Source organism: Vipera berus, assembly GCF_964194415.1.
Source record: "Vipera berus genome assembly, chromosome: 6".
NCBI classification, from domain to species: Eukaryota; Metazoa; Chordata; class Lepidosauria; order Squamata; family Viperidae; genus Vipera; species Vipera berus.
This window is the reverse complement of record NC_138208.1, coordinates 4748908-4768782: the sequence shown is the minus strand read 5'-3', so window position 1 is coordinate 4768782 and position 19875 is coordinate 4748908. Positions and strand designations below refer to the sequence as shown.

Here is a 19875-nt window from a genome sequence, read left to right as displayed (position 1 = left end):
GCCAGTATCCAACCTTTTATATATATCAAAAAAGTTTTATATATATATATATATATATATATATATATATATATATATATATATATATATATATATATATATATATATATATATATATATATATATATATATATATATATATATATATATATATATATATATATATATATATATATATATATATATATATATATATATATATATATATATATATATATATATATATATATATATGTGTGTGTGTGTGTGTGTGTGAAATGTTTGTTAAGCATTCAGAATACACTTGCTTAGTCCCAGACACGGGACAAATCTTATTTCCTGTTTCAGCCTAGCCCAGGGGTCAGCAACCTGAAACAGTGAAAGAGCCACTCGGAACCAGTTCCCTCACAAAAGGAACAACTGGGAGCCACAAAAAATGTGTGCACATGCGCGTACATGCGCACATGCACAGAACAGGGTTTGACTGAAGAGTGGAGCCAAGGCGAGATATGCATCTACCCTGCATATTTGAATTGATTGGTTGAACTTTTTTAGTCCCACTTTTTTTTTCTGGACTGCACATGGCAGAGGACTGGGAGCTGCAGGGGACGGCTGAAAGAGCCGCATGCGGCTCCGGAGCCGCGGGTTGCAGACCTGTGGCCTAGCCCAAGGCCATCTACGGGCAGTAGCCACAGCAGTGGCAGCTCATATGTGTGTAAATTTAGGTGAGCTGCTCCTTTTGAAGGAGTGTTGGAACATAAAGGTCAGTCTGAAAAAATAGGTTTGTGTTTTGTACACTCAGGCCCTGTTTCAGCCCTGTATTTAATTTGGGGGCAAATTAATTTAGTAGAAGTCTTACGAGCTTGCCTGTTAGAAGCTAACCTATTGTTTGCGACTCAGGGTGATACTTTTATGGGATTATCTACCGTGGCCGTGGCATTCTTGATTGGCCCGATTTGATGTGATTATGTGTCAATCAGGTTGGTGTCAACTCCTAGGCACTGCATAGGTAGGTTTTCTCCAGGATAGTCTATTTGTAAGGCACAAAGAATAGGACTGCACGTTAAGTTCCAGTTAATTTATTGCTGATGCCTGTACACAAGAAGTCAACTAATGGTCAGCACTAAATTGACACTAGATAAGAGTTAATGGAATTCAAGAGGGGCTGGACTTCGACCATTTGTGACTACGTAGAGATTCTAGGCTGATTCCTCTCTTGACTCCACCCCGAGACTCTGTCCTTCACCTACACTATTCCCAGTCTACAATAATCCTTCAGATACACCAACGGTGCTCTCATAGCCATGGCAACTGAGTCCATCCACCTTGCCGATAACCATCCTCCTGTTTTCTTTCGATAGGACATATCCTCCATGCCAGTGTTTCAGTGGATAGGCTGTTCTCCCCTACGGCAGTTGTTTACGAAAGATCCTCTAAATCCCAAATATACCCAGTCATCCTAAAATCTCGCTTAGCAGATCCAAAGCACCCTTCTATTGTTTCTTCCATTCCAGCATTACTGGGGCAATATCCCACGTTCATTCTTCATCAAACTGGATTGTCTCAGGACAGGTAGAGGAGAGTTGGATAGCAATAGCAATAGCTCTTAGTAGTTATATACTGCTTCACAGGGCTTTACGGCCCTCCCTAAGCGGTTTATAAGATTACCACCCGCAACAATCTGGGTCCTCATTTGACCGACCTCAGAAGGATGGAAGGCTGAATCAACTTTGAGCCGGTCAGAATCGAACTTCTGACAGTCAGCAGAATTAGCCTGGAATACTGCATTCAAGAGTCAATCTTGAGCCGGTCAGGATCGAACTGCTGGCCGTGGGCAGAGTTAGCCTGCAACACGGCATTCTAACCACCGCGCCACCACGACTCTTGTATTTGGAAGTATTTGCACACGACCAAATTTCCTCAGGTTAGCAAGAATCCTAAGAAGGAAGCTATACAGAACGACAAGAGGTGGAAGGGACCTCAGAGATCTTCTAGTCCAACCCCTTGCCCAAGCAGGAGAACCTACACCATTCCAGACAAATAGCTGTCCAATCTCTTATTACAAGCCTCCAGTGGTGGAGCACCCACAACTTCTGGAGGCAGGTTGTTCCACTGGTTGATTGTTCCGACTGTCAGGAAGTTTCTCCTTAGTTCCAGGTTGCTTCTCTCCTTGGTTAGTTTCCATCCGTTGCTTCTTGTCCTGCTTTCAGGTGCTTTGGAGAATAGCTTGACTCCCTCTTCTTAGGGGCAGTCCCTCAAATATTGAACGTTGCTCTTGTGTCATCCCTGGTCCTTCTTTTCATGACACCTAAGGTTTTTCAGAAAACCTTGGGCTTTTCTTTAATCAGAGAATTGTTATATAATATTCCAAAAACCGGCAAGCACGGCTTGTTAACGATTCCTTGGGATCTTAACACCAAATGGATGAAAGAAACGATTCCAGTCTCTTTGTCAATGAACGATTGTTCCACAAATTATTATACGGTGCTTTTTTTTTAAAAAAAAAAATAAGTCTGCTTCATTTTGTGTTATGCCTGCAGTTAGATCACAGTGTGAGTGGTAATCTAAGTACTGTATGTTCTTTTACTTTGATGCTATTTCTGCTGAGCTTCACATGTGGGTGGATTGAAATAGACTAACAGGCCCACCTGCTGCACGCAGATAAATGTGTTGAACTGGGAACACAAAAAATTGAGTTGTCTAGAAATGAAGGATGGAGCCTTGGCAACCTCTAATGCTCTCTAAAAATAAGGAAAAAGAAAAGAAAGTTGGTCTTGCCACACTATATTTAAGTTAAAAAACCCCTTTACTACCGTATTTATCGGCGTATAACACGCACCGGCGTATAACACGCACCTCATTTTAAAAAGGAAATTTCAGGAAAAAAACTTAAATTTCAAATAAATAACTATGGGTCATTAACATTATATCGGCGTATAACACGCACAGATCATTTGCCCCCTATTTTCAGGAAGAAAAAGTGCGTGTTATACGCCGATAAATACGGTATTTTTGCCAGCGTCGTTGGCTGTTTTCTATTCTTCTGTAACAGATCAAGATCTGTCTTAATGGGAAAGGGAACGTAACATTAAAAAAATAATACGCTTAATCGGTCTTTTGTTTTACATTCATACATGTGAGAACCTTTTCCAAGATGTAGGAGTGAGTGTACACGATCGTGAATCTGAATAGGATAGGAAGATGGGAGGATTCTGCAAATAAAGGCAAAGAGCTGAATTGAGTGCCTGGCGGTAGCGGCGGACTCGCCCATGTAATTTTCTTGACAACGGCACAGAAACGTTTTGCCATGGCTATCCTCCGAGATGGTTTGCAAATGCTCAAGAAAGGTTTGTGTGGGTGTTTGACATCATCTCAAGTCATGCCTCAAAAGCGTTGGCTGTGCCCTACCGAGGTCAATTGGTCATCTTACATAGGAACAGAGTGTGTGTGTGGGGGGGGGGGGAAGAGAACAGCTCAGTTTTAATTTCATTTGATTGAAAAGTATTTTTGTCTTGGAGACAGTGGAAGGCAGCAGGGAGGGCTGGCATGCTGTGGACCATGGGCTCACCGAAAGTCGGACAGGATTTCGCAACTGAACAAACGAGAGGAATTCCTGCAGAACACGTGTAACAGAAAAAACGAATCCTTCTTCCCATTAAGGATGCAATTCTAACTGTCAGGGATTATTTTAGGAGCCACGCATAACCCTTTGGCGGTTCAAATGAAGCTCTGCTTTCACCGGCTTCTTAGTTTTTACCTGTACAAAACTCGTTTTCAGAACTTAAAAGAGATAATGTAAAGCGATACAGCTGTTTAAAAAAATGAATACGGTCCTCAGTCTTCAATATATCAACTCAAAGCCACATTTTGATCCGAAGGAACTTATCATCCTTTCTTAAAAGAAAGAGGAGGGAAGGAGAGAAATGATCCGTCCTGGAAATGCCAGGAAACCGATGGCTCGGACAGTCTTAACCTGTTTTGAAGAATTGTGGGTACCAATAAAAAAAAAGGATATTTGTAGCTCAGGATTGAACAGTGGGGTCCTTGCTTCTCTCTGAGCTGGGGCTGCTTCCTTGCAGACGTTTCATTACCAAACTAGGTAACATCATCAGTGCACGATGATATTGCCTCGTTTGGTTAATGAAATGTCTGCAAGAAAACAACCCAGCTCAGAGAGAACCAAAGACACCGCAATTGTAGCTGCTTTCTCGAAGTTGTGGCTCACTTCCAGAACTGTTATCCATACCCATTTCTTCTCCGTCCAGGTTGTATAGGCTTTCCAGTACAGATAGTCTTTGAATTATGACCACAGTTCAGCCCAAAATTTTTGTTGCTAAGTGAAATATTTGTTAAGTGGGTTTTGCCCCATTTTGCTACCCTTCTTGCCACAGTTGTTAAGTGAACCATTGTAGTTGTTAAGTTAGTAACGTTGTTAAGTGAATCTGACTTTCCCAATGACTTTGCTTGTCAGAAGGTTGCAAAAGCTGATCACATGATCCCGGGGACACTGCAACCGTCATAAATATGAATACCAGTTGTGAAAGAATAGAATAGAATAGAATAGAATAGAATAGAATAGAATAGAATAGAATAGAATAGAATAGAGAATAGAATAGAATAGAATAGAATAGAATATAGAATAGAATAGAATAGAGAATAGAATAGAATAGAATAGAATATAGAATAGAATAGAATAGAATAGAATAATAGAATAGAATAGAATAGAATAGAATAGAATAGAATAGAATAGAATAGAATAGAACAGAACACAACAGAATAGAACAGAATACAACAAAATAGAATAGAATAGAATAGAATAGAATAGAATAGAATAGAATAGAATAGAATAGAATAGAATAGAATAGAATAGAACAGAGCAGAGCAGAGCAGAGCAGAGCAGAGCAGAGCAGAATAGAATAGAATAGAATTAATTGAAATGGAACGGAACAGAACATTACTTGTTGATGATAGTGGTGAGTTCCAAAACTACTCACAGATTGAATCTATTAGTAACAATTTGACAAACATGCTTGCAAAGGGGACTCCTCAAGAAGGTGAATTATGAAAGACACATTTGTCTGCCAGGCTGTGATGCACAATCAGTGTGTGTCCAATTTAATTAGGAAACAGTATAATCAAAATTTCTGCCAAGACCAAAGCTCCGGTTGCTATTTGTAGCTTGAGGTTGAACTGTGGGGGTTCCACTCCCTTTTAATATTGATGATATTTGACTTGAAACATCTGCAAGAAAAACACCAAGAAGAGGCTAGACAATCACTTGTCTGAGATGGTATAGGTTCTCTTGCTTGAGCAGGGGGCTGGACTAGAAGACCTCCAAGGTCCCTTCCAGATTCTATTCTATTCTATTCTATTCTATTCTATTCTATTCTATTCTATTCTATTCTATTCTATTCTATTCTATTCTATTCTATTCTATTCTATTCTATTCTATTCTATTCTCCAGTGTCTATTCTAATTTTCATGTTTAATATTGCTCAACGAAGCCCCGTCCATCCGTCTCTGTGAATTTATTCTGCAGGAGAGTCAGGATGTCAATAACATCTGCCTGATTTTTGACAGTGGCCCAAGTGATGTAGCATGCCACTAAAAATAAAGCCCACAAGAGCTACATGCGGTCCTTGGCTTACGACCACCATTGAGTCCCATTGTGGTCGTAAGTCGAGGACTGCCTTGTATCTGAATCTGGAACAGTTACTTCCCGGGAAATAAATCGCTTTTGTTCATTTGCTCACTGCAGCTGTCGACGCAGGGAGAAGCCAGCCAGGTGATCGGCCCCTTAACCGAAGGGCAGAGAAGAAACGTGTCGGTTGTGAACTCGCTCTATAAGTTGCACCAGTCCATTCTAAAAGTAAGTTGTAAGGAGATTTGCGAAGTGAGTGTGTCAACGCTGCTAATGTCAGATGTTTTTGCATTGACAACAGATGGAAATGCAACCATTTTCTTGTTTCGCTTTTGCTCTTAAGAGTTAGAGCTAGATGATGCTGGGGGGAGGAATGTGCACGAGAGTTTAGCTAGACATAACAATACTGCACCTAGTGTGAGAACCAAGGTTATTGAAATAAGAGATGAGAAAGAATTGGCTGGAGAGCTGGAGGGGAAGCCCGCGTTTCAGACTAATTGGAGAATGTGATTTATGACTGTGAATTGGAGGAGGGAATTGTGCTTTGATACTAGGTGCTCAGGGGAGAACTCGGTTTTTGGCTTCGATTGTGTTAGTGCTGATGCTGTGCTACTCAAACAAAAATTCTTTAAGGTAAACAATGCCTCAAAGTTCTTTGAAGAGTTTCACCTGTCGGAACCATGACAGAAAGGTTTAATAGCCAGAACGCTCTGAGCCCCTGAACTGAACTGACCACTTGTCGGGTCCCTGTCGGAACGCTGCCATTCGGAGGGGAGGGGGGGAATGTTACTTAGGGATTGAAGTCTGACGTCCCAAAGATGCTTTTTCACCAGGCCACTGGACTTTCCCCACCATCCAGCCAGAACTTGAAGAAGCTTCTTGGATGAGAAGCGAAACGTCTTCGGAAGAAAAACAAGGAAGTCCAGTTGCCTCCTGAAAAAGCACCTTTGGGTCAACCGTGATCTGGATAGACTGAGCATCTCCACAGAAGGCTTGTTGTCACCTTCTCATCTGGGGAGTTCTCACAACACCTTCACAACAGCAGATTGGCTCTTGATGGACCGGGGCATCGGGGTGGGGTGTGAACAAGGGGGAATTAGCTGAACGATTCCCGCGGGAACTTCAGATCCCCACCTGGCTTCTCTGCAATCACTTTCTTTCAGTAAAAGATCCCCTTTTTTTCCTTTTCTTTTTCTTTTTCTTTTTTCTTTTTGTCGACCACCTAATGAAGTCAATGGGGAAGCCAGATTCACTTAGCAACTGTGCTGTTAGCTTATCCACCGCAGTGATTCACTTAACAGTTGTGGCAAGAAAGGTCGTAAAACGGGGCAAAAGGCAATTAACCACCGTCTTGCTTAGCGGTGGAAATTTTAAGCTCCGTTGCGGTCGTAAATTGAGATACTGCCCGCACAGTATCTCTGGGTGGCCTCTTGGAAGAATCGGGATTTAGAAGAAGTGAGCCAGGTCTCTTTTTCTTGTAGGCACAGCTGGGGTGGGGTCAGCTGGCCTTTTGTAGCCAATGTGGAAAATAAAGATTTGCCATAACTCGACACAGTTTAACGCTCTTCCAACCGCTTTGTCTTAGGTTATCTCCAGCCAAAGTGGCTTTCCGACAGCTTCGGAGGAAACTCTGCATGCTGCTTTGAAGGTAGGTGCGCGCTGTAAAGTGGTTGAGAAAGATTTAAATCTCGCCCAGCAGGCTTCCTTTCTTTTCGGTCCAAACTACCTCACGGGTCAACACAAAGAGGAAGGAGGCCTTGTGGGGTCGTTTTGAGCCTCTCGTTCTGTCCCAGCCGACGTGAGGCCTTGTTAACTCGCAAGGACAAACCCCTCTTCCAACAAGTAGGCTGGAAACACAGGGAAAATGAGCTCCTTTTAATATTATTTACAGACCCGCAAAATGTCCCAAAAGCAAAGGCAAAACAAAACACGATTCAAACAGAGCATTGTTCACAGGCAAGGCAATCGGAACGTGATCCCAGGAAACTGGAGTCCTTTGCAAACGGTTGCCTTCACCAACCAGAACCACCCACACCTTCCCTTTTTATTACGCAGCCCCAAGAATGTGGCTTTTCAATGCTTTCTCCTCTGCCCTTGGAGCCGCCCCATTGCCTCCCTCTGTCCTGCTCTTGTTGCCTGTCGGCGTTTGCGAGCGTCTATGATGTCTTCCAGCTGTGAGTCCTCAGAGTCTGACTCGGCTTCCCAGCACAGCTGGGTCTCAGCCTGAGCTCAAGTGGAGGGGCCAGGCTCTTCCATCAGATTGTAAGTCCAGGAGCTCATCAGAGCCTTCCTCCGACTCTGATGGCTCCCCAGACCCCTTCTCCTCCTCCTCTTCTGATTCCCCAGACTCAACTGCCGGGTTCAGTGGCTGGCACGGAATCACAACACTTCTGAATAGAATCACAGGCCTGGAAGGGACCTTGGAGGCCTTCTAACCCAACCCCCTGCCCTAGGCAACCATCTTTACATCGCAGGATCCAATCTGGGTCAGTCACCGGGACCAGAGGTTTTATGCCGGAGCCCGTCTTCCAATGAATCCTTATATCATCCCAGACAAACTCTTCCTGACAACTTCCAGTGATGGAGAATCCGTAAATAAATATCTACAGACCCGTCACATCCTGGACGTAAACTCTTTCAACTTCTTCCATCAGGACGACACTACACGGCATTGCAACGCCAGAACAACTAGACATAAGGACAGTTTTTTTTTCCCCTGCCGTCACTCCGCTTAACAACTAAAGATCTACAACCCCGTCAAACTACGTAGTAAAGCTGTATTACTATTCTTCGCCTCTTCTTTCCTATTACCTAGCTCTTTATCTTCTTAGGGCTAATATAACTTTGGTGCTGGCAGCTTACAATTTATATTGTTTCATTTAGTGTCCTAGTATATATTTATGTGGTGGCTTAGCTAGTATCCCACGATTAACCCTTGTTTAACAATAATTATAGCTTGAGACTGGTGAAGGGCACGGTTTCCTTCTGACCTGGGTTTTATTCTTGGTTCTGCCTTCCAGACCATCTACGATTTAATGGGCAACGCTGTGCAACCTTTGCTGGACTCGGTTGGCGACTCAATACAAGCTATCATCATGACCATGCATCAGGAAGACTTTTCGGGGTAATTGAGGCACTGCTTCTCTATAGTCTTTAATAGGTCTACAAGAAGTAAAGCCTGTGAAAATGGAGAGTCTACTGGCTTTGCGAACCCACCAACAAACACCCCCCCCCAATTAATCTAGCAGTATTCCAGTCTATTATGGAAGGCAATAAATGTGATTGTTGCTGCGGAAATGCATGCAGGTTAATGCATGCAGAGTTGAATGGGACCTCAGAGGTCTTCTAGTCCGACCCCCTGCTCAAGCAGGAGACCCTCTTTCATTAGGAGCAAATGACTGTCCAATCTCTTCTTACAAACTTCCGGTGTTCGAGCATTCACAGCTTCTGGTGGCAAGCAGTTCCATTGGTTAATTGTCCCAACTGTCAGGAAATTTCTCCTTAGTTCTAGGTTGCTTCTCTCCTTGACTAGTTTCCATCCGTTGCTTCTTGTCCTGCTTTGAGGTGCTTTGGAGAATAGCTTAACTGCCTCTTCTTTGGGGCAGCCCCTGAGATATTGGAAGGCTGCTATCATGTCACCCCATGTCCTTCTCTTCATTAAGCTAGACATCCCCAATTCCAGCAACCGTTCCTTATATGTTTTAACCTCCAGTCCCCTGATCATCTTTGTTGCCCTTCTCTGCACTCTTTCTAGAGTCTCAACATCTGTTTTACATCGTGGTGACCAAAACTGGATGCAGGATTCCAAGTGTGGCCTTACCAAGGCCTTGTAAAGTGGTATTAACACTTCACCTGATCTTGATTCTATCCCTCTGTTAATGCAGCCTAGCACTGTGTTGGCTTTTTTGGCAGCTGCAGCACACGGCTGGCTCCTATTTAAGTGACTGTCCACTAGGACTACGACATCCGTCTTACAGTTGCTACTATTGAGCAAGGTGCCACCTCTACTATACCTGCGCATTTGGTTTTTCTTGCCTAAATGTAGAACTTTTTTTTCACCATTGAATTTCATTTTGTTAGATAGCGCCCAGTGTTCCAGTCTGTCCAGACTGGCGTGTATTGAGTCTTGTCACCTTTCCCGATGGTTTCTGACAAGTAAAGTCAACGGGGGAAGTCGGATTTCTTTAAGCACCACAAGATTCACTTAACCGCCGCAGGGATTTGCTTAACAACCGTGGCAAAAATGGTCGTAAAATCGGCTGCGACTCCCTGAACAGCTTTGCGCACCGACGGAAATTCTGTTCCCGGTTGAAGTCATAAGTCAAGGACTGCCAGCCGCCCTCCTCTTCTGTTGCATTCGTGTTTTGCAGAGGGAGGAGAAAAACACATAGTCCTCAACTTGCCATCTCCGTTGAAAATTTCTGTTGCTAAGCGAGACAGTTGTTAAGTGAATTTGGCCCCGTCTGACCTCCCTTTCTTGCCACCGTTGTTAAGTAAATCACTGCAGTTCTTAAAGTAGCAACGCGGCTGTTAAGCGAATCTGGCTTCCCCATGGACTTTGCTTGAACGAAGGTCGCAGAAGGGGATCCCGGGACACCGGGACGCGGTGACCATCATAAATGCGAACCAATTGCGTCTGAATTTTGATCAGGTGACCCTGGGGTTGCAAGCAAGAAAAATGCTCGTCCCTTTTTCAGTAACTTCAAATGGTCACTAAACGTTGTAAGTCATGGACTACTTGTCGGAATAACGGTCCAGTGGAAATGAACGGGAAATTCATTTTTTCCTCTTTTTTTCCCCCCCTCCCGTTTGCCGGGCAGGTCCCTGCCTTCTTCGGGAAAGCCGGACGTGCCTTGCTCTCTGTACATGAAGGAGCTGCAGGGGTTCATCTCCAGGGTCATGAACGATTATTTCAGGCACTTTGAATGCTACGATTTTGTCTACGAGAGGACCGAAGGCATCGCTCAGCGGGCCATCCAGATCTTCATCCGCAACGCCAGCCTGCTCCGGCCACTCGGCGAAGGAGGGAAAATGAGGCTGGCGGCCGACTTCGCTCAGGTGAATGAGGGGACCCTCGGCCTTAATTTTGCTCCGCTTCCGGCGGCGTTCGGGGTTCAAAACACGACTCATCGGTTCCATGCAAGGGGGGGGGGCTGAGTTAACAGAACAACAGAGTTGGAAGGGAACTTGGAGGTCTTCTGGTCCAGCTGTGGGCCATCAGGGGTTTTGCAACTGGGCTGTTGAAACGGCTGGCAAGCATGTGCATGCCGCTCATGGAAATGGGAGATGCCAGCCACCGGCACCATCCCCTCCCCCAGCCTGCCAGTCCACAAAGCCAGAAATCTTGAGGAACTTTGTTCTAGTCAAATCTCCTGCTCAAGCCAGAGATCCTACACCATTCTGCACCAATGATGATCACAGAATTCTATTCTGTTCTATGTATGGAATGGAATGGAATGGAATGGAATGGAATAGAATAAAATAGAAAAGAATAGAATAGAATAGAATAGAGTAGAATCGAATTCAAGAATGAAATAGAACAGAACAGAACAGAACAGAATAGAATAGAATAGAATAGAATTACAGAATGAAATAGAATAGAGTAGAGTAGAGAAATGGAATAGAATAGAATAGAATAAAATAGAATAGAACAGAACAGAATAGAATAGAATTACAGAATGAAATAGAACAGAACAGAATAGAATAGAATAGAATTACAGAATGAAATAGAATAGAATAGAGTAAAATGGAATAGAATAGAATAGAATAGAACAGAATAGAACAGAATTACAGAATGAAATTAGAATAGAATACTGTAGAATAGAATAGAATAGAATAGAATAGAATAGAATAGAATAGAATAGAATAGAATAGAATAGAATAGAATTAGAATAGAATAGAATAGAATAGAATTACACAATGAAATAGAATAGAATAGAACAGAATAGAATTACAGAATGAAATTAGAATAGAATAGAATAGAATAGAATAGAATAGAATAGAATAGAATAGAATAGAATAGAATTACACAATGAAATAGAATAGAATAGAACAGAATAGAATTACAAAATGGAATAGAATAGAATTACACAATGAAATAGAATAGAATAGAATAGAATAGAATAGAATAGAATAGAATAGAATAGAATAGAATAGAATAATAGAATAAATAGAATAGAATTACAGAATGAAATAGAATAGAACAGAACAGAATAGAATAGAACAGAACAGAACAGAATAGAATAGAATAGAATAGAATTACAGAATGAAATAGAACAGAACAGAATAGAATAGAATAGAATTACAGAATGAAATGGAATAGAATAGAGTAAAATGGAATAGAATAGAATAGAACAGAATAGAACAGAATTACAGAATGAAATTAGAATAGAATAGAATAGAATAGAATAGAATAGAATAGAATAGAACAGAATAGAATTACAGAATGGAATAGAATAGAATTTAGAATAGAATAGAATAGAATAGAATAGAATAGAATAGAATAGAATAGAGTAGAGTAGAGTAGAATAGAATTACAGAATGAAATAGAACAGAACAGAACAGAACAGAACAGAATGGAATAACAGAATGAAATAGAGTAGAGTAGAGTAGAGTAAAATGGAATAGAATAGAATAGAATAAAATAGAATAGAACAGAATAGAATAGAATTACAGAATGAAATAGAATAGAATAGAGTAAAATGGAATAGAATAGAACAGAATAGAACAGAATTACACAATGAAATAGAATAGAATAGAACAGAATAGAATTACAGAATGGAATAGAATAGAATTTAGAATAGAATAGAATAGAATAGAATAGAATAGAATAGAATAGAATAGAATAGAATAGAATAGAATAGAATAGAATAGAATAGAATAGAATAATAGAATAAATAGAATAGAATTACAGAATGAAATACAATAGAACAGAACAGAATAGAATAGAATAGAATAGAATAGAATTACAGAATGAAATAGAATAGAACAGAATACAATAGAATAGGAATAGGAATAGGAAAAATAGAAATAGAAAAGCTTTAATTGGCCAAGTGTGATTAGACCCACAAGGAATCTGTCTCTGGTAGAAGCTACATATGCAAACACGGATTTGTGCATTTGGGGTTCTCTTGTTGAAACCAAGTGAAGGAAGCAAATTATAACCCCAGAATACAAAACAAGATGATTATATTTAAGCACGTCGGAAGCTAAAACGGAAAGGCAATAACAATCACTTACGCCAAATACTCGGCTCAGTTTTCACCCTCGGTTTATATTGGCTGGTCTAAAAAGATTTCCTGAGGTCAATGAGATAATTTTAAATGACATTTTCTTGACATTTATACAGACCGTGAGGCATTATCTAGGAATTGATGCACCTTACGACCTATTCATTATGAGGATCTTTGTTGCTGAATAACAAAAAACTGAAAACAAAGCCGTGTGCACTGAGGTTACAGTAATTTGGAGTATTTTAAGCTGTGTTAGTTGGGGAATAATATTTTGCCCTTTAAATGCCATGTGGTTCTGTGCAATCAAAAGAACGAAATGCGAGCATGCAGAAACACACGAAGGGAAAGAAAAGGTTTTCTTTCCTTCCTTTATCTGGCACAAAAAATACACTCTCCAGGCACCAGATCCGAGTTTAGCCGAGAAAAACATAAGACGTTCTTTGACTACGAAAAGAAATTTCATCGCTGTTGGCTGGAATGAAAGCACATTCCAGATTTGTCAGATTTTTAATATTTCTTTGACTTACATCCTGCCTCTTGTATTAACAGCAGTAAAAATGCTAACAGTTGGGGAATTGGATGAATTAAGTTTCCTTGCGGGGGTAGAAAAATGTAAAGAAAAATGAGAAAGGTTTGGGGATTGAGTTTTAAAACATTTCTTGGGCTAGGGCCAATGAAAGAACTCTGGGGTTTATTTATTTATTTTTAAATACAGAGAGTCCTTGACTTACCGTCACAATTGTGCCCAAAATTTCCGTTGCTAAACGAGACAGTTAAGTGGATTTTGCCCCATTTTATATAACCTTTCTTGCCCAGTTGTTTAGTGAATCACTGCATTTAAATTAGTAATGTGGTTTGAAGTGAATCTGGCTTCTGCATTGGCTTTGCTTCTCAGAAGGTTGTCATATTTGGGCTCAGCTTACTCTATTCTTACTCCATCTAGTCTGCTCTGATAGCTGCTCTAGTATCTACTCTAATACAAATACTACAGCTGTCGCACGCAAGAATTCCGGCCACAACAGAGGTGCGTGTACATTTTGTGCGTTTATTGCAAAATGGTTTCTTGCAACGGAGCGGGATCCCCTAATAGGAGAACGGCTTAGGGCACGGGCACAATCTGAAACTCCAAATTGGTTCAGTTATTTGTTAATAACGGAGCCGATGCCGACACGAAGACTCGGTCGTTACTTTAAAAAAAGAAAAGAAAAAGCTTTTAAAAATGGCGATATAAAATGAGAAAACCGTTGAATTGTTTGTTCCTGAACGCGTTAGGCCAACAGGTAAGAGCTAAATCGTGCTCCGTTGTCGGTCGCCAGCTTTTACAAAAGCTGATGTTAAGAGATTGTCAAACCCAACGTGGCGCCGTACACAGTTTTGCCACACTACTACGTGTGATGAGGCTCATTTTTGTCTGGCAGAAATAAGGAGGTGTAAAATTGTTCCAAATGGCCTGGGAATTTCAGCAGAAGAGGTGTCAGCTATTTAGCATGGCACTCTCCGTAAAGTGTAACCCTATAGGAAAAACAGGCGTAACAAACCCGATTGATTCGGGCAAATGCGCTTCTTATTTGGGATACTACAATAATGTGCTCGGTGTACTCATAGCAGACCTTGTTGGGGTTGAACTGGCCTGTACTTGGGAGATCCGATGGGAGAAGGGCTAGCAGACAAGTTTCCCTTCAACATGGATAAAATCTCTCTCTGATTCCCTGTGTGGCGGACCAGTTCTTCTTAATGGCCTAGAAACCGGGAGACCGGGAGTTCTAGTCCTGCCATAGCCATGAAAGCCGGCTGGGTGACTTTGGGCCAATCACCAGGAGACGGGGAGTTCTAGTCCCGCCTTAGGCATGAAAGCCAGCTGGGTGACTTTGGGCCAATCACCAGGACACTGGGAGTTCTAGTCCTGCCTTAGGCATGAAAGCCGGCTGGGTGACTTTGGGCCAATCACCAGGAGACGGGGAGTTCTAGTCCCGCCTTAGGCATGAAAGCCAGCTGGGTGACTTTGAGCCAATCAGCAGGAGACGGGGAGTTCTAGTCCTGCCTTAGGCATGAAAGCCAGCTGGGTGACTTTGGGCCAATCACCAGGAGACGGTGAGTTCTAGTCCCGCCTTAGGCATGAAAGCCAGCTGGGTGACTTTGAGCCAATCACCAGGAGATGGGGAGTTCTAGTTCCGCCTTAGGCATGAAAGCCGGCTGGGTGACTTTGGGCCAATCACCAGGAGACGGTGAGTTCTAGTCCCGCCTTAGGCATGAAAGCCCGCTGGGTGACTTTGGGTCAATCACCAGGAGACGGGGAATTGCAAAAGTGAAAAACAGACATAAGTCACATTTTTCCAGTCCCGTTGTAACTTTGGACGGTCACTGAGCCAAGTGTCGTACGTCGAGGAGCATCCGTGTTGTAAATCACGGCTGGGATTCAGCAGATAAATCTGCTTTCCCTAATCTGCTCTGTTTTTTTTTTGTTTTTTTTTTAGGTCTCTGAATTAGCAGATTTAAACCAAATCAATTTATCTTGCAGATGGAGTTAGCCGTGGCGCCCCTTTGCAGACGAGTCTCCGATCTGGGCAAACCCTACAAACTCTTAAGATCATTCAGGTGAGCGATGCTTCAACGGCCGAGGCTGTGATTCAGTTGTTTTCATTAACAGAAAACAATCAGCGGCTTCTCACTTTGCCGAGGGTTTAATTAAAACCCTCTGGCTGCATCACATGCCAATTAACAACCAATTACCTTTTATTTCCCCCCCCTCCCCTTTTCAGGTTTGATTCAGCCGGTGACTATAAAAACACAGAGAAATCTGCTGTGCAAATTCTTGGCTCAATTATATCTTTTTTTGTTTTTATTTTTCTAAATATATCTATCTATCTCGGTTCTTGCGATAATGAGCTGTTCTAGTCACACATGAACGGTTCCCTTTTCTCTCTCTCTCCTTTTTCCTCCTCCTCTAGAAGCGTGAGCGTTTACAGTGGGGTGGCGCCGAGGATGGCTTAATTAAAATAATAAGCTGTTATGGCAAACAATCACCTGCCCGACTCCAACACAGAGGCGTACGAAGCCCGCCCAAGCAAATTGGCAACGGTTGCATGCTGTGTTTGCTGTTAGTTAAGTTCGCCCATTAAGGGCAAACTCAAAACTCTGGAAACCCATGATAATCAGTAGAACTTCCTAGAACATCCCCCTTACCTGAGGTCTTCTCTTAGAATCACAAGGCTCGAAGGGACCTTGGAGGTCTTCTAGTCTGACCTCCTGCCCGAGGCAATAGTCCTGATATCATCCCGGTCAAATGGCTATCCACTCTTCTCTTCTCTTCTCTTCTCTTCTCTTCTCTTCTCTTCTCTTCTCTTCTCTTCTCTTCTCTTCTCTTCTCTCTCTCCTTCCTTCCTTCCTTCCTTCCCTTCCTTCCTTCCTTCCTTCCTTCCTTCCTTCCTTCCTTCCTTCCTTTCTTTCTTTCTTTCTTTCTTTCTTTCTTTCTTTCTTTCTTTCTTTCTTTCTTTCTTTCTTTCTTTCTCTCTCTCTCTCTCTCTCTCTCTCTCTCTCTCTCTCTCTCTCTCTCTCTCTTTCTTTCCTTCTTTCTTTCTTTCTTTCTTTCTTTCTTTCTTTCTTTCCTTCATTTTTCCTCCAGAGAATGGAGCGTCCAGACCTCCATGGTTGGGGGGGGGCGAGCTGTTCCCTTGATCAATTGTTCTCACTCAATTGTTCTCACTGTCAGGAAATTCCTCCTTTTTTTTTACAGGCTGGACCTCTCTCTGATGAGTTGCCAGCCATTGTTTCTTCTCCTGCCTTCAGGTGCTTGACAAACCCCCCCCCTGTCTTCTCCACGACAGCCCTTCAAGATTAGAAGACAGCTCGTGTGTCTCCTGTTAACCCTCTCTTTGTTAGGCAAAACATCCCTAGTTCCCTTAGATGCCCATTGTATGGTTTAGCCCAGAGGTCCCCCAACCTTTCGGGCACCAGGGACCACCGGTTCCGTGGAAAGAGGTTTTTCCATGGACCGGAGGGTGCGTGGTTTTGCGTGCTTCCTGCATCCCGCAGATGGGGCTTGGCTTGTTTGTGCGGACCGGTTGCTGGCATGCCGTGGCCCAGTACCAGTCCACAGACTGGAGGTTGGGGACCCCTGGTTCAGCACCTCTAGAGCCCTTATCGTCTTTGTTGCTCTTCTCTGCTCTCCTCCTAGGGCCTCAGCATCTTTTTTTTATATATCAGGGTGACCAAAACTGGATTCAGTACTCCAAGTGTGGCCTCCCTAGTGCAGTAGACAGCGGCAGTCTCCTTCTTGTGATCTTGATGCTGGCCTTCGGTTGAGGCGGCCCAGGATGGCCTTGGATTTTGCGGCAGCTGCAGCACACACGGCCTGGCTCGTTCTTAAGGGGTGGCCCCTCAGGATACCTGGGTCTCCTCCTGCTTTGCTCAACTTTGCCAAGCATCCTGGTTTTTCTAGCCCCCTCATCCGCTCGCATCACAAAGGATGAGACGTGTGTTCCTGCACTGTGATGCGTTGTTTCACCATCTTGGCAACTTTCAGATGCGTGGACCTCAACTGAGGGTGTGGCAATTGAAGTCCACCCATCTTAAAAGTCACCAAGAATGAGATACACTTATGTGGTATAAAACACACACACACACACAGAGGGGGGGGAGGGAGGGAAAGAGAGAGGGAGGGGGGGAGCTATTCAACTCAGTTATAGCCCATGAGAGTTGATGCTTTTTAATAGCACTAGCAATAGCACTTATATGCCGCTTTACAGCCCTCTCTAAGCGGTTTGCAGAGTCAGCCTCTTGCCCTCAATAATCTGGGTCCTCATTTTACTGACCTTGGAAGGATGGAAGGCCGAGTCAACCTTGAGCCGGTCAGGATCGAACTCCTGGCAGTGAGCAGTGAGTTAAGCCTGCAATACTGCATTCTCACCACTACACTACCACAGCTTAAATAACAATAGCAATAGCACTTAAGACTTATATACCGCTTCGCAGTGCTTTACAGCTCTTTCTAAGGGGTTTACAAAGTCAGCCAGTTGCCCCCAACAATCTGGGTCCTCATTTTATCGATCTCGGAAGGATGGAAGGCTGAATCTGAGCCCGTCGGGATCGAACTCCTGGCTGAGGGCAGAGTTTACCTGCAGTATTGCATTCTAACCGGGGCACCACCAAGGCTGCTCAAATGTGTTATTCTGCAAATATGCTACTAGACTCTGTTAGTATGGATTAACATAGGTCTCCTCTAACACTGCCTGTAAATAAAACAGACGTTGATTCTTGGTTTCTAACTTTTTGCAGAAAGAGAGTTAACTCAGATAAATAATAAGTGGAACTAGGCCAGCATTGGATAGCGTAGGGCCTTCAACACAGAGGTCCAGGGCTGAAACATCCAAGGATGGGAATGGGAAAAAGTAAAAATGTGGTTGTGGGAATGCTACTGGAATACCAACCTAGAATTAAGGAGAAACTTCCTGACGGTGAGAACAATTAACCAGTGGAACTGCTTGCCTCCAGAAGAGGTAGGTGCTCCATCACTGGAGGTTTTCAGGAAGAAACTGGACAGCCATGCTATAGGGCAGGGGTCTTCAAACTTGGCCCTTTCGTGACTTGTGGACTTCAACTCCCAGAATTCCTCAGCTAGGCATGCTGGCTGAGGAATTCTGGGAGTTGAAGTCCACAAGTCTTAAAAGGACCACGTTTGAAGACCCGTTATATAGGGTCTCCGACTTGAGCAAGGAGTTGTTGTTATTATTATTATTTATTAAATTTATATGCCGCCCTTCTCCCTAAGGACTCAGGGCGGCTCACAACAATAAAAAATTAAAAAACATAGAATACAAAGATTAAAAAAGAATTAAACAATAAACTAGAAGACCTCCAAGGTCCCTTCCAACTCTTGTTATTCTACCTTGTGTAGTTGTGGAAATCAAGTTTACCTTCTACAGAGTAGAATAACAGAGTAGGACGGCACCTCGGAGGTCTTCCAGCTGGGCACTCTGTGGCCCACCTCTGTTGTAACACCGACATCCACCATGATAAGCCTTCTGCTACTCAGTTGTTTGAAAGTCTTAACCAGGGCTCTTCAAACTTGGCCCTTTTATGACTTGCGGACTTCAGTTCCCAGAATTCCTCAGCCAGCGTGCCTGTCCGAGGAATTCTGGGAGGGGGTCTTCAAACTTGGCCCTTTTATGACTTGCGGACTTCAGTTCCCAGAATTCCTCAGCCAGTGTGCTTGTCCGAGGAATTCTGGGAGGGGTCTTCAAACTTGGCCCTTTTATGACTTGCGGACTTCAACTCCCAGAAATCCTCAGCCAGGCATGCTGGCTGAGGAATTCTGGGAGTTGAAGTCCAGAAGTCATAAAAGGGCCAAGTTTGAAGACCCTGCTTGTGGACTTCAACTCCCAGAATTCCTCAGCTAGGCACACTGGCTGAGGAATTCTGGGAGTTGAAGTCCAGAAGTCATAAAAGGGCCAAGTTTGAAGACCCCCTGGTCTTAACGTTCTGATCTTTTCACCATCGTGTCTCCTCCTCCCCTAGACCCATGCTCTTCCAGACCAGCGAGCATATTTCCAGTAGCCCAGCGGTGGGAGACATCATTCCATACAGCACCATCATCCAGTTCTTATTTACGAGGGCGCCACCCGAACTGAAATCCCCGTTCCAGGTAACGAGACGACGTAAACCTTTTCTACAAAATAGGACATCAATGTGGGGGGTGGGGTGGGGGTGGGGAAACCCGTTTCTCTCCAGTTGCCCCATCCAGGACACATGGGTGCTCAACCATGGGTGCTTGCCTTTGACAGGTGAGAAGTTCCTGGTACGAGTAGTCCTCAACTTACAACCATTCATTTAGTGACCGTTCAAAGTGGGAACGGCACCGAACGAAGTGACCCGAGACCCCTTTTTTCACACTTAGGACCACTGCAGCCTCCCCAGGGTCCCGTGATCAAAATCCAGGCGCTTGGCAACTGACTCATATTTATGACGGTTGCAGCGTCCCCGGGTCACGCGATCCCCCTTTTGCGACCTTCTGACTAGCGAAGAGAA

General features: G+C 43.3%; 1 protein-coding gene across 6 annotated transcripts in view; it reads left to right on the top strand.

Moving 5' to 3' along the window:
* Nucleotides 1-19875, top strand: part of COG5 (component of oligomeric golgi complex 5) — a 150302-nt gene that overhangs the window by 125164 nt on the left and 5263 nt on the right. For 2 of the 6 annotated variants that reach the window (XM_081330699.1, XM_081330698.1), the window contains 7 exons: nucleotides 5738-5848; nucleotides 7206-7268; nucleotides 8641-8744; nucleotides 10441-10678; nucleotides 13796-13876; nucleotides 15371-15447; nucleotides 19366-19492. In XM_081330699.1, the coding sequence (XP_081186825.1) occupies nucleotides 5738-5848; nucleotides 7206-7268; nucleotides 8641-8744; nucleotides 10441-10678; nucleotides 13796-13876; nucleotides 15371-15447; nucleotides 19366-19492 (801 nt within the window). Of the gene's footprint in view, nucleotides 1-5737; nucleotides 5849-7205; nucleotides 7269-8640; nucleotides 8745-10440; nucleotides 10679-13795; nucleotides 13877-15370; nucleotides 15448-15800; nucleotides 17006-19365; nucleotides 19493-19875 lie in introns of those variants that run through there. The other 4 variants (XM_081330701.1, XM_081330700.1, XM_081330702.1 and 1 more) reach the window with 3 other exon arrangements.